General features: G+C 31.6%; 1 protein-coding gene and 1 long non-coding RNA gene across 2 annotated transcripts; one reads left to right on the top strand and one right to left on the bottom strand.

The window, feature by feature from the left end:
* Positions 1-781: 781 nt before the first annotated feature.
* Positions 782-1,977, top strand: LOC107619284 (E3 ubiquitin-protein ligase RHA2A). Its single transcript, XM_016321538.3, has one exon. The coding sequence runs from the start codon at positions 1,100-1,102 to the stop codon at positions 1,592-1,594; it is 495 nt and encodes a 164-aa protein (XP_016177024.1). The 5' UTR covers positions 782-1,099; the 3' UTR covers positions 1,595-1,977.
* A 21,155-nt stretch (positions 1,978-23,132) lies between these two features.
* Positions 23,133-24,066, bottom strand: LOC110266428 (uncharacterized). The gene is made up of 2 exons (XR_002353818.2): positions 23,600-24,066; positions 23,133-23,496 (listed from the first exon to the last, which is right to left on the bottom strand). It is a non-coding gene; the product is annotated as an uncharacterized LOC110266428 (long non-coding RNA).
* Between the last annotated feature and the right edge of the window lie 408 nt (positions 24,067-24,474).

The raw sequence follows: 24,474 nt of genomic DNA, 5'->3' as shown, positions 1-24,474 counted from the left end.
TTATATTACGAGGTTAGTTCACATTGTAAATGACTAAATGAGATGAATGAGGAAAAAATAATTTGAAGATTGCGGATTTACAAATCATCAATGGCATTTGGCTAGCTATCAATAAGGACGATGGGGGGACACACAATCTTAAAGTAGTCGAGGTAAACGAAAGAATAAATCAAAGATTCTGTATGCTGCACTTATTTAACTTGTTTGACTGAAACACATCATGTTACTGTCACTAGTAGCATATCCAAAAACACCACGGTTATTGTTGTTTGAAACGTGTTGTTAACACTAACGCTTTTATTTTTGGGGGAAGAAGGGGGAGGGGGGATGCACATGAACAAGCTTAAAAATGCAAACAAAGAGAAAGGGGGGAAGAGAAAGAACATTATAAAATGGAAAAGAACATTTATTGTATCTCTAGAAGATCTTGTTCACATTCTCATGTTATATATAGAGTAAACTTTGTTCAATGTTCAATGTATGAAATAATAAGGATCACATGTCCATTTGCTAAATTTGCTCCCTTCTAAATCAGCACACATTGCATTGACTAGTAGGGCATGCCCTAGTAAAAGAAAAATAATCCATATTGGAAAAATCCCTAGTTACTTCTTGTTACTTGTTACTAGTCACCTTACAAAGTAAATTTTCGTCCTTGGATAAATAATAAAATAAAAAAGTGACAGTTACAAATTATTATTAATTATTAATATTTATAATGCTAATATATGAAAATAAAAATAATATAAAATAATGATAGGAAGAAATAGGACCCCACAACACATGGGGCTTGACGAAAGCCCTTATAATTGGTGTGGCTCTCTCTCTCGCAGTCACCTAATCCTCACCCAAAGCACACACAGCCATATATACAGATTTTGAAGCAACCTCGCAATTCACATTTTATATTTCATCAAAAGGAAAACCAAATTAAAACTTAATTACAACTCTAATAAATAATATTTATAGCATTTGTTTGTTCTGTGAGAGACAAAAAGTTGATTCATATATAGCCCCTTTTTATAACTAGCAAGAGAGCCTCTTATTCTCTTCCAATCTAAACACCTCTTCTATTTTGCTTCACAAAAAGAAAAGAGAGATGGGTTTGCAAAACCAGCTAAACGACGTGTCGTCTGGTTCAATTCCACTGCTGCTGATTGCGCACATAGCCACCTGCGTCAACTACCTCCGTTCCATGCTCTTCGCTCTTCTCCAAACCCTAGGTCTCTCTAGGCTCCACACACACCAGATCGTCGACGACGGATTCTTCGCCACCGTCGGATCCGGCCTCGCCGGACTCATCATGCTCTCCGATCAGCTGGCCGTTAACAACCGATTCTTCTACACCTACACCGTCGTCGACCACGCCGACTCCGACGCCTGCGTCGTCTGCCAGACCAACTTCAAGGAAGGGGAACAGGTACGGATGCTTCCCTGCCGCCACGTCTTCCACCGCCACTGCTTCGACGGCTGGCTCCATCACTTCAAGTTCAACTGCCCTCTCTGCCGCTACCCGCTACTCTCCGACGAACGCGTGGCCCTCACGGAACGCCGCGTCGGTCGTGAACTCGTCTCGTGGTTCTCCCTTCGGTGATGATGCGACGTCGTTTTGCTCATCCAATCTTCCCTTATCCCAATTTTACCCCTCTCTTTTTATCTTTTTTACCTTCTTCGCGGTGGTTTTCACTTTTCGCAGAGTTGGTGTCCTTTTTTGTTTCCTCTTCTCGGATATTAGTTTTTTTAAAAAAATTATTTTAATTAGGGTAGTTTTTTTTTTTTCCTCTTTCTTTTGTTATTATTTATGAAGGGATTTTTTTTTTGAAAGGGCTCTCTGGGTCTGGGGTGGTGTGTGCCTGAGAATCCTTTTTGGGGCGCTGTAAATTTTGGACTCCTCTGTATTTATGGGTAATAATTGGAGACCTTGGGGAAGATTTTATGCAATATCCTCCATAACAGAATATATATTAGCCTTTCCTTGTTTTTATTTTAATCAAAGGAAAAACAGTCTCAACAGAATGGAAACTTCTTCGTTCACACCTTTGCTATTTTTGGTTATTCAATATGAATAAATAAGTCAAAGGAAAAGGTTGTAATTAAGTAAATAATGCCATTCATATCTACTATCTAGACGATCATGATAAACAATTAAACATGCTACCGACCATTCTAGCCACTTAGTATTTGTGAAACTGCTTTCTAATATTTGATTTTTTCCAGTGTATTATTAACAATTTAAGCTTAAAATTAGTGGAAAAAGGTCTCAAGTTTTGTCAGGGTTAGCAGCAATAGTGAACCCAAAGGTTTTGGAGATTTTCCAATGAATCAGCTTCAGATTCACTCTAAGCAACTATTTCTTTTCATTGTGAATAAATATTATTTTTGGTCTCTAACCATTTGGATTATAGACAAAACGTATTTTTACTATTTGAAATTAGTAAAGTGGCCATTAACCTCAATTGAAAATATCCATCGTGATCTTTGTAACCGAAAAACAAACGGTAGAATATTGACACTTCAGTGACTAGTTTATGTTGATTTTATGCGTTCATATTCGAGACTTATTGACTCTTGCACAGTAACTAAATCGGCCTTCATCCACCGTTTGTAGCGTCGATAGTTTTTTTATTGCTCACTTCCTCCACGAGTACTCCCCTCACTCTTCCGACCTCCCAACAAAAATCATCATCTTTGAGTGTTGCACCACCATTGGCGATCGTATAGCTACCGTCACAATTGTGGGCGACACATTCGAGGCTGGTGCCTCCATCCTCCACCCTAAGAATTTTCATGCCGTGAATTACACCAAACTTGTGGACTTCAAGGCAGGGACGGACATTAGGAGGGCTTCGGACCCCAGTTTTTTTTTTTTTAATATTTAGTCTAATATAAATAAAAATTCAATCCAATTTAAATATTAATAATTTTTAATATCTAAAAAATAAGTAATAATAAAAAAATCTAAAAAAATATATTGTTATTAATATTTTTTAATTAAATAAAATTTTTTAAATTTTATAAAGTAGATTTTTTTTGTCACTATCTTTCTTGATTCATTTGATATTAATTTTTCTATTTTAATTACTATAACTGAAAGATCTTTTTCAACTATGAATATTGTGAAGAATGATTGACAAATAAAATAAAAGATGAATTTCTTGCTAATTGTCTTTTAATTATATTGAAAAGAAAATTGCTGAAAAATTTGACACAGATTCTATTATTGATGAATTTTATGATACGAAGAATCGACCACTTCATTAATAAAAAGTACACACATATTTTTTGCACTTTAAATTATATTTTCTATCGGTATATTTTTGTAATACATCTTACATTATATAATTTTTTACATAATTTTTTAATATTATATATGTTATTAGCCTCCCACAATAATATTTTTGGATCCGTTCCTGTTTCAAGGTGAAGCCACCGGCATCGGAGTCGAACTCCATCAGGATCTGGAACCAGGTTGTGAAGTAGGTATCTATTGATGGAAAAGAAAAGGACGAATCAGTCTCTTATCTGCAACAAATTTCCAATTTTTTTCTGCCAATTTTCCAAATTTAGGCTTTCATATTCTAATTTTTCCAAGTTTTCAGACGCTTAATACACTTTTTCATTCGATTTCTCAATTTTTTTAATTTTTCGTTGTTTAAGAAAGTTTTTAATGCACTTGTTGAGAAAAAATTGCAATCAACTCTGCAGAAAATGAAAAAGAAAGAAAAATCTTAACAAGTTTGAACGAGGGAACATAAAGAATGCTATGGAAACGACAACGTTTTGAATTGGTTGCAAAGGGCGATTAGTCTTTATTTAGGAGATAACTCTATGTGGACTAATCACTGACATATCAATACCTCACCATTTATCTTCTGATTGCAAGAGTTGCGATGGATATTTTTAAAAGAAGTTGAGGACCACTTTATTAATTTTAAATTGTGGAAGTGCGTTTTATTCGTAGTCCAAAAAATTAGAGAACGAAACGAGGATTTACTTTCTTTTTTACTTCAAACCTTTCTAGAAAGGAAAAGTATAGGGAACTAAGTCCCTAACCAGCCAACTTAAACAATTCAATTGATTATAATAAATTTTTTTATTTTAACAAATTATAATTTGAATAATTAACATTAATGGTTGATTTGAAAAATTTAGAAGGTGTAATAACACTGTAACATCAATCATGGTGAAGAATTGGAAGTGCATATTATTCCATGCATTGGGTGCTCCCTCCTCATTCTGCCACCGCACAAGCCATCGTGTCGCTTCATCCTCGATCCACCGACGTGATTGCCGCATTTGGAACCACCCCGTTGGTGCCTCATCATTCCGCCACCATACGAGCCGTCCTTCTTTGTTGGACATAGTCGCCTCCACCGCCGGGGGAGCTGCATCGCCGAACACCATCGCGGCCTCCATCCGCCGCGACGTAGCTACCGCTGGGCCCCATTCGTGACGCGCGATCAACTATTCGATCCATGGCGACTCCTCCACTTGCAATGCGCGACCTCCGTAGCTTCCTCCTCGCAACGCGCCACGGCGAGTCCCTCACCATCTACGCAACGCCGTCCAAGACGTCGTCGTCGGCCACCCTGCGGTCTTCTCCTCTTCTTATTTAGTTTTGATGATTCTTTTAATTAGTTTTTTATGTTTCTTTTTGTAACAACCCAATTTTCAGTATGTCTAGATCATACCAGAAACTGAGCGCTACCAACTTGTCTTCCTAATTATTATCTATTACTTATTATATGAGTCTGATTCATTGTTAAAAGCATAGTAATTTAGCGAGGTATTTTTTTTTTAAACGTTTGGACTAATAAATGGAATCATTCACAATCAATACTCAAATAATAACAAAAACAACAGTTATAAACAACCACACTTATACACATTTCAAACAATTAACAACATTCAGTTATCCAGCCTTTATTAGAGTAAAGATCTTTAGTTAGAACACCCCTAGATATAGCTAGATAATACTATATACATATATATATACATACAACATCCCAGGCCCTGACCTGTTCAAGAAGTCCATAAGCTGGCGCCCAAGCTAGCCTAGACTCTTCACTCACCTAGTCCCTCTAAACTACTAATGTGAGGGAAAGTACATTCTAGATCTTCAAAACTCAAGTCAGGTGGAACGTCATCAGCGAACTACGGAAGGGTACTCATGCTTCCATCTGAAGAGAAAAGGGAGAGAGAAGGGGTAAGAACTAGGGAGTTCTTAGTAAGGTCGGGGTTATTAGTTAAGTTCATTAATTCTGTGTTGTTTGGTAGACGAATAACATAATATAGAGAAGTAGTAAACAGAAGATACAGATAAATAAAAAAATTAAGAAATCAAAAAGCAGAACACAAACAAAGAATACAAGAAAATAAATCATAGAAACAAAGAATAGAATACAAACAGAGAAAGCATACATTCATAGAACAATCATAACAGAGAAAATGCACAACCAAGTATGATGCATGTCTGTCCTATGCAGGCCATGAGCTCACGTGTCGGTTTACACCCTGCAGCCCGACATTACCTAGGAACTAGTCCTAGATATGGCTTTATCTCTGTAGGTGAACTTCGGCCTACAGAAATAGTACTCCTGTAAGTGAATTTTGGCTTACAGGAATAGTCTAACCACGACATAACAACTTTCTGTAGGTGAACTTCGGCCTACAGAAATGGCACCTCTATAAGTGAACCCCTGTAAGTGAACTTCGGCTTACTGGAATGACAACTCTCTGTAGGTGAACTTCGGCCTATAGGAGCAACACCCTGATATACACAATTGATATTCACTGTAGGTGAACTTCGGCCTACAGAAATAGCACTTTTACGCCTATTTTAACATCAGAAACAACTTTAGAACCATATGAACCATGAAGGCTAAAGCTTCATGATGATGAAAAGAAGATTTTCCTCACTTAAGGAAGCTAGAAATCACGTTTTCTTAGAGCCTATGGTGATTGAACAAGAGATCCTAAGTGAAAACATGAAGAAAACATCACTAGCTTGATTTCTCCACCATGGATGAAACTTCAAGGAGGAGGAGCAGCCATCATACCTTAATTTACTTCTTGAAAATTGTCATAGAAGTTAAGAGATAGAAGAGATGAACACTTTGGTAGGATTAGATTTTTGATAGGGATTTTAGTTTGAGAAAGAATGGAGGTTGAATCTCAGGTGTTCATGGAAGTTTCATGGAAGTTCTTTCACTTTCTCTCATGGTGATTTTCGAATTCTAACTTGTTTAGAAAGTAAAAATGATAGTAATGATGATACATGGGAGAATGTGGGGTTTGGATAAGCATTATCCTAAAGTTTGGTGTAAAAATATCTCAAGAAAGGATAATTACTGAAGCTAGATGTATTAGAATACAAGTGTTTCTTATTTTTCTCTTAAGAAACCTTTGCTTGGAGAGCAAGAAAGAAAACATGTGGTGGCTAACTCTGGGAGAGCCACGTTTCACAGGGTGCTGACTCATCAGAGTTTAATAATAAAATATCATTCAGAAGATAATTACTAAAATTAGATACATCAGATTACACTACTAAAGGATAAGTATAAGCTTTACTAGTATAAATGACACTAGTAACAAGATAATCATGAGAATAAACGATATATGATGAAGCATTAGCATTGCTAAGTTCATCTAAGAATGTCGGTATTATCCATTACCGTTAGATTTCTAGCTCAGTTATTATATTACTAAACATAGATCAACATTAACTACAGTAGAGGAAATAATAATATAATATTCCAAATAAAATAATAATATATAAATATTATATTAATATAATTTTTCTCTCGAAATTCGAGACCGGCTCATCACATAGAGACTAACCACGGAAATCAGAATTTTAAAATTTGGGCTCGAAGTGTTTCAAAAATGGAACTTTTCGCAACGTGTCTACTTAGATCAGGAGAGGTGTCTGTGTAGTTAAGCTGCTGACTCAGCAGCTTGATGACACAGCTCCTGTGCAACAGAGGTGCTTATACGCACTAAAATTCCTAAAAATTCCATAAAAATTTCGTTTGATCCCAAAAAAGCGTCGTTTCTTCGAGGCTAGGCCGTTACACTTTTTCCTAAATTTCGGACGATTCTTTTTATTAGTTTTAAGTAATTCTTTTTCCTATGTTTTGTATATTTTTTTTAGGATTTGGATGATTCTTTTTATTAGTTTTGAATGATTCCTTATCTTATGTTTTGGTGTGTTTTTTTTTTTTTTGGAATTTCAAAATTTTTTTTAGAAAGAGGAATTAGAATTTACATAATAAATAAAAAAAAATAAATTAGAGTAAGAAGAGATAATTAATAATTATTAATATTATATTTTTTAAAATATAAAATTTAAATAATTATTAATTAATATAGAGTAAAATTCAAAACCACTTATTGACTTATTTTTAATTAGACCCCTCTTGATTTTCTAGGAGAATTCTTTTAGAAATGTTCAGATACCCAACACCAACAGGCTCTCTAAAATTCATGTTTAGACATTTGAGGAATTATTGATTAATAATTAAATATTTTAATTATTTTATCAAGACGTATAACATATTTAATAACAAATAAAGAATATAATAAAATATTCATTATGAATAAATTCCTCAATTATAATTAAGCTTTTAATAATTGATACAATTGTGCGTACTTTTCTAAATATTCAACCGAGTGATGTATAAAAAGCTAAGTACAAATTAAGGTACTATTTTAATTAAAAAAAAAAAGGATATTACGCATGAAAACGATGTCACATGTAAAACGCGTATTGTCAATTACTTTTATATAAAAAAAAAAAGGAAAATATAAGTGGTACGAAAATTTTGTACCATTGCACGAATGAATTGAATGGCTCTAGTGCTCTACTAAAATGTTCTCATCCCAAAAGAAGTTGGCATGTCTCATGTGATGAATTTGGGATGAGGAATTAGGGTGCACGAGAAAATTTAGAGCTGTACATGAATGGGATAATATCTGTATATATGTAGTAATTATTCGCATTCAATTTGAATTTTATGGATATTATTCGATATGTATTATGGTAGGATTGGATTGCAGATTTGACAGTAATATCTACGGATTTGATCTGCAAATTTGCATATCCATACGTCTCATATAAATAATATAGTTTAAAAAAATAAACTCTAATGTGATATGAATTTTATTGTGTTGTTTTATGAATTTTATGATATCTTGTTTTTAATTTGTTATGTTGTACTTTAACTTAGAATAATTAAACTTAAATCTTGTGTTATTATTTTTTATTTGTTATTCAATAAAATTTTATTGATAATATTTTAGGAGTAAATAGGTTTAAACAGGTAAAAAAATAGATTTTCTAGAGCAAAAAAGGACCTTAAAATAATTTTTTTGAATTATGCGGATATACCCGATATCCAATTAGATTCAACCTGAAAAAATGCGTATATCGTATCCGATCCGATTCGCGTGCAGCCTACCAGAAATAATTCCGTAAAAAAAAATTAACATTACTTCATAGAATGATTATTTTATTAATATAAAAGTATAAAACATTTATTTTCTGTTACTAATAGTGGGCACTAAAATTACCAGTAATACGCATAGCTGAGGAGTTATTTAGCTCATTGTCCAAGTTCTGAAATCTTACTTGTGTTGTTTATGTTCTGTTGTTGTAGCCACACATCACCAAAGCAATATAAGTTTAAAATTTGTTACATTCCATTGCATGATATAATGTAAGAGCTGAATTTCATAGCACAAGCTAGGAATATAATGTAACTGTAATGTGCACAAACACTGGCAGATTACAAAGGACAATTTTGCGGTGCTTTAATGTGTGGGGGACGCCACAGGCCACAGGGCAGAAGCCACATAGCTAGCAAAAGATTGGATTGGCCCCTATCATTATCATTATCTTCATCATAAATAGCTCAACGTGGAAACATCAACTTGCCTCCTTTAATTTCTTATTGGATGCAACTTTCATCTCTTGTACAAACGTGTATCTAATTGTTTCACATGCATTCAGAAAAATGTTTTCATTGTTGGACACAGCAACATACACAAGGATCCTCTGTGAACTCATCATGATCCATCACAATATAAAACAGTCATATCTCTTAATCAGATGTTGCTTTTATCATTATTGTTGTATATCTAAAATTTATGTTAAATGGTTGGAAATTGCAGCTCCTTATTATTAGTTACAGGAGATTGCTTCGTAACACATGATTTGCTTAACTGATCCAACTTTTCCTTTCTATTTCTTGCCAGAATACTCTGTTTAAATTTTACAATGATACTAAAATCGTATAACAAATTTGTAATTTGTTCTGGTCTTAAATTGGAAATTTTGGCATGGATTGATTTGTGAGAGAAGTGGAACTTGTATGCTATGGCACTGGCACATGCACATATCTTGGTATTGAATCAGATTTATTAAATTCTCCAATGACGAAAACCTAGAGATAATCTCTTGTGATTTGAGAGGCTGATGGAGATCTTATAAACCCTACTTCCCATATAGGAATTAATTAAATAAATCTCATACCTTGCTAGTGTTCCCTAAAAATCAACCCCAATATATTGAACTTCCAAACTTGGTCTGATGTGGAACTAAAGTCTCATACCTTGCTATGGGATCATAACATTATTACTAGTCCAATACTCACGCGCACTTGTGAAGTTAGTAATTGAAAATCGTTAAATAATTTGACATATTTGACTAAATTAGTATCTAACAATTTTTGACTATTAACTCCACTTGAAAATAACTGCACGTGAGTTCACTTTACTACTATTCGCATTGCTCAACTTTAACTGAGATACATGGTTGAGGCTCTATTACCAATTGATGAGTAGAATATTGGTACCACTTAATAGCCATCTCTTAATTAAAAGTTAAAAAAGGATTGATGAATAGCCGTTTCTGTAGGATATTGTTTAGTTTGAAATATTAATTCATGTCTACTAAAAAATATATATATAATAATTTATATTCCTACATGCGTGTAACGATAAATTTCTTGATTCCTTACTCTCGACAGTTGAATTTCATGCACATTAAGTAAGGACTAATGCTTCCAACAAGTGCAAAATTATCATTATCATTATCATGCAACTAAGACTATCCATTCTCAGAAATTGGCTTCTGAATTAATATAATATAGTATACAAGTTTACACATGATGGTGTCAGCTAATTATGAAGTAATACTCTTAGAGAACAATGATTAATGTAATGGAAATTAAAGGACTCTTCCATTTCAGCAGTCTTAATCACGTAATTAGAGATGATTAATGTCAAAAACTTAAAAAAGGAAAGAGGGAAAGAAAGGGTGGGGGGGGGGGGGTCATCTACTTCATATTAAAGCTAATCATGAATAAATTAAATAAATAATGTTTAGTAAAGATTGCTTTATTTATTTTGCTTTTGGGGCAGGGCAAACCAAATTGGTACACTTTAGGTCTGGTAAACTGCTAGAAGAAGCGTTTGTGCAACATGTCCCAGGATCGGACCAGCTAAAAAACACTTACTCTTTTTATTCTTTTTTCACATCATAACTACCCTGAATGCCCTTTTGGGTTATTGGGTAGACACATAGACATATGTGACATAAATTCAATATTCATTAGATAGAAGAACTTATCAAAACTATTTTCATTATTAATCCATAATTATTAAGCACAAGAAACCTTTATTTATTATGTCCTTCCATTTTTGTCATGCACAAATAACTCCAATTCATGAATCCAATTGAGTTATTCACCATCTCTTTATGGAATATTCATTTATGGTGTGTGTAATTCCAATTCTTATATATAAAGTCTAAAGTGGACAACCTACTTTATCTCTTTCTCATTATCATTCTTTTAATATTTTTTTATGTAATCATTCTATCGAATGAAGAGAAATCAAAAGCTGATGATCCAAATGAAAGCAAAGCAATAATGTAAAATCAAAATCCATATATAAAAAAGCAAAATACATTGATGGGTGTAAGCGATGCATGCCAGTAGCATTGAGTCCTAAAACTAACCAATCCAAGCCTTTAACGCATAAATTCCCATAATACCCATTTGACCAAACCAAATAACCTTGAAGCAACCTCGTATGCATCTCTTACATCCATCCCACACGATTCCATCATCATAACAAACATCAAAAACATAATTAACACAAAAGCAAACAAGTAATAATAATAGAAAATGAAGGACCTAATAGTAATTAAAGTAATGAAAGGCAGATTCGGACCGCTACCCTCAATTCCCCGCAATGCAACGATAACACTCTCCCAATTCTGCAAATTAGAAACTCGGGAGAGTGCAATTGCAAAGCCTTTTTCTTTTGTTGGTTTTTATTCGGCGTCACCTTTTACCTATATTTACTGAAATACCCTTGCACCAAACACCACCACCGTCTAGTAGGACGGAGCAAGCATCCTCTGCCGCCCCACGAGGTACCCTTATGGAGCCCATTTCTGTTGAATGAAGGAAGAGTTAGAAGAATAGAGTGTGAGTGAGTGAGAGTGAGAGTGAGCATAGGGAGAAAAGAGTGACATGATGGGTCGTATATAAAGGCGAGATTATAGCTTTTTGTTGTGAACGAATTTTTATTGAGAAAATATTCAGTTTAGCTCCTAAAATTATACTCGAATATCAATTTAGTCCTTAAAGTTTTAATTGTCTTAATTTAGTTCTTAAATTTTTTAATTGACTCTGTGATGGAAACTACCGCAGAGACTACGGTGATTAAAATTTAAAAAATTTAAGGACTAAATTAAAATAATTAAAACTTCAAAGACTAAATTGAAGTTCGAATATAATTTCAGAGAACAAACTGAGTATTTTCTCATTTTTATTTAAATATAACGCATGTGGAGGAGGAAAAAAGTGAGGGGTTGAAATTGTTGGTCTAATATGGTTAAAAGGGCATGTTTGTGGGGAATGCAAAATACTCCACTAGCTCGCTTTCCTAGGCTCTTGCATTTGTAAAGCAAAAATTAAGAAAATTGTTCTCAAAATATATAGAATGAATGAAGATGTTGCAAGTATTTGTTGTGAGTAAGGTGAAGAGAAGCAAAAGCTTTTTGTATTTATTAGTAGGTTATTATGGAGGGGTGTGAAAAGAGGAAGTTGTAGTGGGGCATTACCATAGATATGGGGGCCGATGATTGGCCCAAGGTACAGCTAACCCCACCATCTTCTGCCCTTCAATTTCACCCCCCATCATTCACTAATCAACACCACCATTTTCTACTTTCATGCATACCAATGCAATACAACTAACAATACTATCTAGGGGACTAGATTGAAATAACATTCTTATGGAATATAGACAATAACATACAGGAAATGCATTTTTCTTGTTAGAGTCATTCTAGTAGAATTATGTTGAAGTGATTGTACTAACTATAATATTTTAAAAAGTGTTGTTAAAATTAAAGTAATAATTTTTTTTTGTTAAACAACATTTTTAAAAAATATATTATTAAAATATAAAAAATTATAACTTCAATTTTAATAACATTTATACAATTAATATAGTCATTGTAGCATAATTATACTAAAATCTATTTTTTTATTATTATCTACCCTAGCATATTCACAACATGTTGTTTATGTTACAAGTAACAATATTTCTTTTTCTTTCTTGTTACTTTATTTGTTAGTCCTATAGTAATAGTCATTATTTACTGCAAAGTTTCCCTGCATATTTAGGTGGTGTTTATTTTTAAAGACCAGAACTAAAATAAAAAAATTGAGACTTAATATTATATTTAGTAGTAAAAAATTAGAATTAAAATTTTAGTATTAGAATACAAAATTTTAATTCTTTTAGTATTTTTAGAAAATAAAAATATAAGGGACTAAAATTTTAAAAAATTAAAATTAATTTTTTAATAGTATTTTTTTAATAACTAAAAATATTTTAGTAAATATTTTTATTTCATATTCAAATTTATCTTGAACTAAACAGATACTAAAATATAATTCAATCACGTACACTTTACACTAAACATAATATAAAAATTTAATTTAGTTTCTGTCTTTTAGTCTCGATCTCTCTTCCAAACGCAACCTTACGTATATTTTTTAACTTATGTATATGTACTAGTGGAACTAAGTTGCAAAGGGGACAAATTTTAAACACATAGACTAATTCTATCCTACATTCTTGTCGAAAACATCAACTAATTTGAATACTAAGGTGAAAGTGAATTTGACACCATGGTCATTAAGAGTAGTTAAGGCTTAATTAAGAAGCCAAGGTACTTCTAAATATATTCTTAGCACTAGGTTTATTTTGAATTTTCCTTCACATGGAAAAGTGCATTTGAATAGTTAAGCAAACACATTCAAATTAGGAAGTAAACTTCATAGTGACGGCATTTAGTGAAGAATTTTCCAAGGGAAACCAACATGCATTACTTCAAGTCTAGTGTGGACTCCACAAAATGGACGTCAACATTTTGAGCTAAGGCTATCCGCATAGCATGCGTGTTTGAAATTTTATGAGTATTAGTAGTTGAAGTAAATCTCAACATAACGAGAAAAAGACAATTCAAAATTACAATATATATATGTATAAAGGGCTTCAATAAAGCATGCAAAATAGTATTATTTATCCCCACTTGAATGTCACCAAATATATAAAAATTTAAGAAACTTGCTAATACGATTGATGTGCCTAGCTATATATACACATATTCTCAATTATTGTGTAATGATAATAATTAGAATTCTCGGAACCAATGGAATATTTGTACATACAATGTGTACAATGAATTATTTATTTGGCTCAATATGAGTTAAAAAATAAACATCTAAATAAAATACTACTAATTTCTCAAACACAATACACTCATATACTATCCTGAATAACTATCCGAATATTAGGGATAATAAACATCTGATATCTTACTGAATCAAATATTCCTAAACCCCAATTGTACACATTGTACAGATACTCCATTGACTCCGAATAGTTCCTCTAATAATTAAGATAATTATTATTCATAAAGGTGAATGATTATCTTCTTATTTGTCCTCTAGCTGGGTGTGCTATATATGCAAAGTGAAAAAGAAAAAAGAAAAGAGGAAATGGGAGATGGAGAATATGAAAATGAATGAAGTTGAAACGTAATGGATAGCAAAGTCGTTGTCTACCATATTGATGGTATGATAAAGACTGAGTCTGAGACACATAGAAACACCCTTTTCATGGAGCATGATAGAGAAATAACACATATATAATATGGTGTGCACCTCAATCATCACCACTTTACTATAGATTTGGCCACCACAATAATAGCTCAAAAAAGAAAATTAAAGCAACAACGTTACAAAAGCATAGTTAGAATAAGTCAGCGGTTTAGATTCCTTTTCTGTTCTTTTTTTTTTTGTTGCTATTTTTCCAATCCACATTACTCTCTTATAATAATTTACGTTAATTAGGGGTGTTATCGGTTCGGTTTGGTTCGATTTTAGACCAAAAACTAACCGAACCGATATATTCGATTCCTATAGACACACAACCGTTCGGTTTGTTGTTTTTACAATAATCGAACCGAACCGAACCGAATCAACAGCAGTTTGGTTCGGTCGGTTTTTTTCAGTTTTTAATTTCTAATGAGCAAAATATGAATCACAATAATTAGAGGTTTAAAATAGTCAATAAATTGAAATAATAAGAGTAAAACATTGAAATGGTTAGGGGTTGGAAATTTTTGTTGTTAGATTAAAGGTTAAAATGGTTAAAATATTGAAATTAATGCATATTTTCGGTTCGAGTTGGTTCGGTTCGATTTCTATCGAGCCAACCGAAAATCGAACCGAACCGATTGATTTTGTAAAAAAACAAAAAAAAAAAAAACTGATTTTTCCGATTTTTAAATCGGTTGTTATAATTTTCGATTCGGTTTGCGGTAATTTTCGATCCGATTCAGTAACTCACACCCTTAATTGTAACAAGTGCACTGTAAACCTCACTATCATGATTGGTACAACGAATTCTCCAAATTGAATTTAATAAAGAGGTGTATGTGGCCCAAATTGTGTTGAAATTAAAGGAATGAAGTTGTTGACATTATGAATAATGCCAAATCATTGTGATCTTGATCAACATGATGTTGCGTCTTGGTTTGATTTTCACTGTGATAGCAAAGAGAGAAATAAACAAACGTGAAGGTAACGACAATAATCATAAGAGAAAAACACTATATGTACAACATATATATTCGTATAATATTATTTAATATGTATTTCAATTAGAAAAATACTACATAATACAGCTTTGATATTGTAGGTTATAAAAATAAGAATTTAAACGATATACCTCAGCATTACGTCATAATTATGTCATTAGGTTTCGGATAATTCAATAATTCTACTTAGTACTAAACCGACTCTAAGCAAGGATAGAGCACGTGCAATGCAACAAGGAAGCGGCGCGTGAGGGGGTCCCTTCCAATGCAAAACGACATTGGATCCCGCATGAATGCAAAAACTCGCATTTCCCTTTTTAACCTTAGCTTCATGCCATCATTTTTGCCTTTCATTAGCTTAATTAATTAAGAGTTAGAGCTTAATTTTGATGTATTAGTGGTGTAATCGCGGTTAAAAATATAATTATTTAGAGAAAAATTTAAAACAGTCCCTGACAATTATCTTGAAAGACAACGAGGTCTTTGACAAAAAAAAAAACTCAATCTAACCTCTAACAATTACTTCAAAAGGACAACGAGACTTTGTGCCAAAAAAAGTCAATGCTATTTTTTTTGACACAGGGGCTAATCAGTCCCAAAAAAAATTAGGAGCTAAATTGGGTGTATTTTTTTTTTTGGATCTTGTTGCCCTTTCGAAATAATTGTCAAGACTAAATGGGATATTCACGCAATTAATTATGTTATCTATTTTTATCAGTTTTAACTTTTTGGGATGAACTAATTTTTGACATGGAATCAAAGTTCTATATTATAAAAATTAAACAAATCCAAAAAAAAATATTAGAGATATAATTATTTATATTTTCTTTTCTTATTAGTTTAAGCTTTTAGGATAAACATTTTTATGATATTTATAATTATTTTTATAAATAATTATTCACATAAATAATATAAAAAATAAATATTTTTACTAATGTTATATAATTAGATATATATATAAAATAATTTTATATTAATAGTGCATTGAAATTAAATTTATTAATTAATGTACCACTAATAACAATGTGAGTATGTGTGGTGTGAGTGTGACTATGCATCATGCAATTCACTTTTAGGGTTATAAATATATTGTAGGTTTGTATGTGAACACGAATTTCACATTGGTTCGAGAAAAGTTCTTTCAGTGTGGGCCTTGTCTTGAAGTGGATGTTGCTAAGCACAATATAGAATCCAATGTAAGGTAAGCCAACCCACTCCATTCCATGTTTTTTACATTGTAACTATTTATATGTCTACGTCTAAGGGCTTTTCCATTTTGGGTTATTCTCTTTTCCATCTCTTGGTTGTTCCCAGCACACAACACCCAAAAACAAAATTAAAAAAAAAAACACACACACACATATGTCGGCTGAACTGAACTATTTTCGCTTTGCATTTTATTATTTTATGGATAAATATGTTATATTATCTAAGCCAATTTACAATGTGTAATGAATTGAAAATAATTATAGAGATGATCCTTATCAATTCGCAAAAGTTATAGGGAAATGAAAATCAGAATTTGATTGAATTATCGTTCATAGTAAAGTTTGGATTCATGTGTTGACTACTCATTTGACTTGTCCAAAAATTTCACAAATGAATATATAACTTCAAATGATCAGATGATTATGTGGGTATAATCGTTTAAGGAACTTTCTGCTTTCTTCTGTGGGAAAAAATATTTCAAGACCTTCAAAGTCCGTGGTACATTCTTGTATTTTGAGATAGTGGAGAGATCAATTTGCTATATTTCTCTTATAAAAAAACTAGTATAGAGTTTTTTTTTTCTATTGTACCCAATCGTGGGTTTTAAAAAAATGCAAATGAGTAAATTCAAACTACTAACAATATTAATATAAATATTACTAAAGTCAGATTGAGAAAAATTAAATATTTTCACCATTCCAGAAGCTGGTTTTAGCATCAGATTAGAACAAATCAATACAATAATGGTTATCGGCACGTAATTTCAAATGAAATTGGACATTTACGCATTTCTCACAATTTAAATTGCTCCTTTTCCATAGCTATCAACACAAATTTTGAAACTTATAATACGACTAAAAATCAAACCCAAGTGCATTAAAGTCCAAAGATTCACTTTGACGATCCAGGGATATCTCTAATTTTAAAAAAGGAAAGTATAAGGAGTCAATAGAATATTTGTACAATGCGTATAATGGAGGTTTAGGGAGTATTAGAGATATAATCATTAGTGTTATCTTTTCCTATCAGCGTAAGTTTTTGGGATGAGTGGTATCATAACATGGTATTAAAATTTTAGATCCGAAAGGTTAAGAGTTCGGTTCGATTCTTTTATGGTTATTCTGAATATTATGGGTGATGCTCATTTTATAACTCATATAGCCCACTATTGTACACATTTTGTACATTGGCTCTACCAGGACTCTTTTAAGAAAGACGTTATATTTAAAAAGTATTGAAGAGATAATAACAAAAAATTTTCATCACTCAATTTGATGCCAAATAATTTGACTTTATGAATTTAATAGCTCATATTATGATTCTTTTATTTAAAAAAATTACAACATTAACTATATAGAGTTCTAACTTCTAAGGGAATTGAACTCGTGATAAAAGAAAAATAGACAATCTACTATTTTAAAATACTGATTTCAAGATCTAAGAAGCAATTTATGACCTCATGATAAAGCTAATTAAGAGACTACTACTTGAAAAGAGAGATGAATTTTTTGAAGGAGTGAAAAATGCCCTTGAAGTAGCAAATAGAGCAACAATAGCAGCGGTTTTGGAGTGCAAGAATAACAACGGCAGCAATTTTAGTGCTCTCTCACTCTCTCCCCCACTCTCTCAAAAAAAAATATAAATTATTATATTATTGAATTTAAAGGATTAAGTTGCAATGAATGATGTTATTGTTGATGTTCTTAAATTTAAATGATGTGTTATTATTAGTGATGGATGAAATAAATAATTATTAAATATAAAAATGGTGATAGTATATAATGAGATTAGAGTCACAATAAAGATATTAGCATTATTTTTATTCGAAAAATAAAAATAAAAAACAATTTTCATTCAAAATACAATGTTGGCGACTATATTGAATAAAAAAAATGTTAGTGACAATTTTAATTTCGAATCTAAACTTTAAGAATCAAAATAATATTTATTCCTATTTATTATACCTATAAAAATATTAGTTGAACTTGAAACATTCTTTTTACAGCTAAAATAATATTGTTTTAATTATTCTAAAGGTTAGATATGATTAGGGGTGGCCATGGGTAGGGTTTGGAGCCAACCCTAACCCTACTCGCAGATTGAAATTTTTATATAAACTCAATCCTACCCTATCCGCGGGTTGAGAATATCTCAACCCTAACCCTATCCGTTCTTAACCCGCGGGTACCCGATCGACCCTACCCGCGAGTTACAAAAAAAGATGCAACATTATTATATAAGTTGATGATAATTTAAAATAGAAGTGACTTTTATGTAAAAAAAAGTTTATTAAGTTATCATTAATGATGTTCTTTCAATGACTAAGGATCTTTTGCATTTAGTGAGAGGTTTTTGGTTCAACATCCACTTAAAACATATTTTTATATAAGTATACATATACATATATAGGGTGCGGGTTGGTCGGGTAGGGTTGAGGCTCAAGCCGCACGAAAACCCTACCCGCACCCTACCCTACCCGTTGCGAATCGGATTGGCAACCCTACCCGACCGGGTGGGGTCGGGTTGGATACCCGCGGATAGGGTACATATTGCCACCCCTAGATACGATTTTAGTCCCTAAGATTTAGGCAACAAAAATTATTTGTTTCTAACTTTTTTTATTTAAATTTGTCCTTAAGGTTCAACTTGGTTTTAGAATCGTCTTTCGAACAATTATACCATCAGTATCATCATCTCCATCACAACCCTATCATGTTTTTCTTCTCACTCATGCCTTCAAGAGAGAGAGAGAAAAGCCTCGTCCTCGCCTCATGTTCGTCGTCGTCGTCATCGTGTTCCTCGCGTTTCTAATATCATCGACATGCTTCCCTTCCCCTTCCCTCCCTGCCCTCTGCCATTCAGATTCATTGCTACTATCATCACGCAGTTTTACCGTCACTATCATCACATACAATTTAAGATTCAAGCTTTTAATTTTTGTTCTTATTCATCACAATTCCTAATTTTCGAATTCATCACAAACTCTGTGGATGAACTAACAAAAAATTTTATAAAACATAAGTAGTGGTATTCTTGTTCTTGTTTTTGGATTGTTGTTGCTTTTTTAGTTCTTTGGTTTTGAGAAATTAGCGGAAGAACAAGATATTTATTGTTCTTGTTAATTTTTGTTTTGACGATGATGATACTGATTTTTTTTGTTTATTAAAGTAGTGTTGTTGAATTGTGGTTTTGGTTTTTATTTATTTGAAGTTGTTGTTGAAGGTTGGATTTTCTTGTTGGATTCATAAACAGATAGTGATGGAGTGGTAGTGAGTGAGATGATGGTAGTAAGAAGAGAGAAATGGACTATTTAGCAGCGGTGGTAATAATAACCGTGTGAAGAGTAGATGATGATGGAGAGAAAAAAAGAAAAAGTATTTTTGTCATTTAAAAAATAATCTATTTAAAAAGATAATTTTAAAATTATGTTAAATTTTAAAGACGATTTTGTATATAAAATAAAGTTTAAAACAAATTTTTTTAACTTAAATTATAAAAATCAAAATCATATTTAACTCTTATTCTAATAAGCACAAAATAAAAAAAATTACATTATAAATAAAAAATTAAAAGTTGGGAATAATAGTTTTTGGCTTTTCAAATGATAAAACCATTTTACATATAAGAAAAGGTAGATTTTATAATGCCTTTTATTGTTGTGCCTAAATTACCTAACTTGCTTTTATAATTAAAAAATAAAATATATAAAATAAAAATAAAATATTTAAAATTTGTTAAATATTATTTTTTTGCCTTTCTTAATAAATTAAGTACCATGTTTTAGGCATCATAGCATTCACCATAAGAAAATAGAGCGGTTAGTTGCATCCAATGATTTCCAATTGATTCAAAACAACGGTATAAATGTTCACTGTTCAAATTCTTTTTTGGTCATATACTATTCAAATCTTTTTCTTTTTTATTCTTTACAAAACACACACACTAATACATACATTACTATTATTATGGATTCTATATTTCACTTCCTGAACTTAATCCAGTATTTAAATACGGTGTAGCTCTAACTCTGAAAAATCTAATTCTGCTGCACTATTCAAATGTTAAATAATAAATCTACCTTATTTGCCTTTTTTTTTTGGGCTTGTTAATGAGCCCCATCAGCGTTTGGGCTAAGAGTTTGACATTTTGCTACATAATACAGTTCAATAATAAAATAAAAAGATTCCAACGACAAATTTTTAATAAAATTTGAATTAAAAAAAAAGTAAAAAGTTTCTTATTTTCTGTAAATATTTAGAAAAAGACAACCTAGACCAAAGGAAGAAAGGATACCTTATTTAGTTATTAGCCCTTGTTAATTCCTTGAAAACAAATACAATCATAAATGAAAGGTAAGATCTCGGCAACAACTATGCATGTCAATTTAATTTTTTAACTGATATTGTCAAATATAACTTATCATCACATACTCATTAAATGCTTTAAACACAAAAATGGATCTTGAGTATTTCAAGAGATCAATGTTATAACACCATTATATTTATTTTTATCAATCACCGTATTAGGTAAAATTTAATGTTATAAAATCGAGTTCTTTTTCTATTATTAGAAATTTTTGTAGTTTATGTCTATGCCATATTCTGATGAGCAGGATCATCTGAAACAAGAAGTAAGTTCAGAGTATACTTAATGACACTAAATAAGGAGAAAGGAAATAATACTAACTAAGCTTTTAAAGAAAAAAAAAAAAGATTTATAACATTTTGTGAAATAGGAAAGAATGAATATATTACAATGTTCATACTCTCTCTTACAATTGAGATGAGCCCTTCTTTTTATACAAGTCTATTATACAATGCTAGTTGAAAGATAAGGATAAGCCTTATCTCTTCCTGACTTAGCTAAATAAGTGACAGTGTTCATTTTATTTTAGTGCGCTTAATAATTATACATAGTGGGGACTCTTGTTTTAATAGACGGACGACTTAAAATAATCTTTTAGAAGGGTCTCATCACCGCTTGAGTAGGATGATGTGTCATCATAAGCGAAGTTGACAGCTCTAAAATCTATATTTGGGTTTTGTAAATAGGTAATTGAGTCTTCAGTATTCTCCTCATTATGATTTTGGACATATTGCAGATATGGGTCATATAGGCTTGCATATGTACTTTCAGTGTCATTGGATATCTCTGTATCAATTCTGGTTGGGTTAGGTGGTAACGCATATACTCTAGCACTTAGATCTTCAGAATTCAGATCTTCATCAATATTTTTGTTTGAAGTTGGGAGATGTCTGGATGTGTTAGGCTGATTAGAGAAGTTTTGTCTTGACCTCGGCACGTAAAAAAGGTACTGTCCAAATTGATTAATTATTCCTGAGGTTATGAATCTGAACTGAAACTCTTGGAGTGTGGTTGGAACATTTGGTCTGAATGAGAGTCCTTCAATTACATTTCTTTCTCCATATATTTTAGGTCGCCAGAGTTGACAAAGTCAATCTTAAATGCCTTGGCCAAATATCTTTGTTAACCAGATTCATAACTTCAGGAATAATCAATCAATTTGGACAATATTTTTTTTTATACTCCGAGGTCAAGACAGGACTTATCTGATCAGCCTAACACATTCAGATATCTTGATGAAATCTAAAGATCTAAGTGCTAGAGTATATGCCTTACCACCTAACCCAATCAAAATTGATGCAGAATACCCAATGATACTGAAGACTCATGTTCAGATCTATATGACTCGTGTGCAAGATGTCCAAGATCCTAATGAGGAGAACACTGAAGATCCATTTACCTACTTACAGGACTCAAATATGAATTTTAGAGCTGTCAACTTGGCTTATGATGACACATCATCCCACTCAAACCGTGATGGGACCATTCCAAAAGACTATTTTAAGCCGTCTGTCTATTAAAGCAAGAGTTCCCACTATGTGTAATTATTAAGCTTACTAAAATAAAGTGACCATTGTCACTTATCTAACTAAGTTAGAAAGAGATAAAATTTATCCTTATCTTTTAGCTGGCATTATATAAAGGCTCATCTCAATTGTAAGATATAGTATTGAACATTATAATATATTCATATTTTTCTATCTCACAAAATGTTATAAATCTCTTTTCTTTCTCTAAAAGATTAGTTAGTATTGTTTCCTTTTTCTTTATCTAGTGTCATTAAATATATTTTGGGCTTGCCTCTTGATTCAAAAAATTTTGCTCATTAGAATATGTCATATATAGAATCTACGAGAATTTCTCATAATAAAAAAAGATTCAATCTTATACCCATTAAGTTATGCTCAGATCCTTTAAATTTCACCTAATATGATAATCAATAAAGATAAATATAATAATGTTATAACATTAATTTCTATAAGTGTTGGAAATCCACCCCTATAATAAATATGAAAATATACTTAATATTTTTTTCCTTTAAATATACTCAATGTCCTTGTGGAACTGAAGTTAAAATATTAAAACAAAAAGTTAACATAAGAGACCGTGTGTTAGACAAAATATTAAGAGTGTAAAAATTTATATATAATTATTTTTATGTAAAGTTAATAATTAAAAATTATTAAATAATTACTATTAATTTTATATTAAGACAATTATATATAAATTCTTATTCATTAAAAGAATATATTAGTTGATTTCTTAAAACTTAAAAGACCAACTACCTCTGTATAATAATTTATATATTTTTGGATGTAAATAAAAAATTAAAAATAATATATAAAATTTTTTGATAATTAAAAATAATAAATTTTAATTATTATCCAATTATATATATATTTATTGTATTTTCAGAGCTGAAGTCTAAGAAAAGAGAACCTACAGGGTAAAATAGCCCTTCTTTCGTCATCTTTGAAAATACTAAGAAGTTCAGGATATATGAGTGAGAAAAAAAAGATGATTAATCTACAATTCTACACCCTAAAGCAACTTAACTGCAATTGTCTTGATGAAGTTTCTTTCGTCTTCATCATTGTTGTCCATTTCCGATTGTAACAACTTGTTCATTCGAATCAAGGAAGAATTCCATAGCAGAAATATTTACCTCAGAAGCATTCGTGGTACATCAATTGCAAGCAACTTATTTTGGGGAATGAAATGAAATAGATATTATTCTGATTAATAGATATGTTGTAAAAGAATTAGACATAGCAATTGCAGAAATAGAAATAGAGATATAAAGCGAAAGAAAGAAGAATGGAAATAGTTTTAAATTACCAGATAAGAGGAAAAGAAAGGAAGGGAAGGGGGAGAAACAAGAGAAAAGCAAATTGGTATGGGAGGTGTAGGGAAGAAGCATTGAAGGCACAAATCACATGACTTCATTCATTCATTCATTCCTTCCCAATCCCCCCATACCAACGCCTTCCCCTAATCTTGTCTCCCTTTTCCATTCATTCACCACTTCCTTCCATCCATCACTCATTCTCACCTTAAATAATATGTAATAATACTCACTCTGCGCAATAAAGTAAAAGAGAGAAGGAATCTTGAATTGAGGGCTGTGATTAAAAGAGGACAGACGCGTGGCAAGTCTGATTAAATCATGAGATTCCTTCAAGATAAGCATTCACCCGACACCTCTGCCCCACTTCTTTTCAAATAATTCAATTCATTGCTTTCCTACCCGCCAAATCAGACCCATCATTTAGCTTTACTCATTGCCACTGGGGAGAGGACATTATTATTTAACGTGTTGCATTGCTCGGAATGCATTATTTTATGGCAATTACTTTCATGAAATATCTCTTCTCATGATGATCTTTATTTTAAAAATGTGACTTATTTACACTTTAAATAAAAATAATATTTTTATAATATATAAAAATTAAATTTTATAATTTAATAATTTATTATCTAATAATCAAAATGAAATATATTTACATAATGATAATTATAAAATTTTTATTAGAGTAATTTCCACAAACCTAAAAAAGTAAGGTGTGGGACTGTATTGTAATATTGTTACGAGTTACGACAAAATTAAATGAAAAAGGACACTAAACATCACATGCGATGTTGTAGTTGTATTGAATCGAAGACCAAGACCCGATTGTTGTGTCAATTACCATGCTCACGGGATGCTTTTTCTC

This window comes from Arachis ipaensis, chromosome B9 (assembly GCF_059453495.1).
Source record: "Arachis ipaensis isolate K30076 ecotype BB chromosome B9, ASM5945349v1, whole genome shotgun sequence".
Classification (NCBI taxonomy): domain Eukaryota; kingdom Viridiplantae; phylum Streptophyta; class Magnoliopsida; order Fabales; family Fabaceae; genus Arachis; species Arachis ipaensis.
Note: the sequence above shows the minus strand (reverse complement) of the source record. Positions and strands in the feature narration are given on the sequence as shown.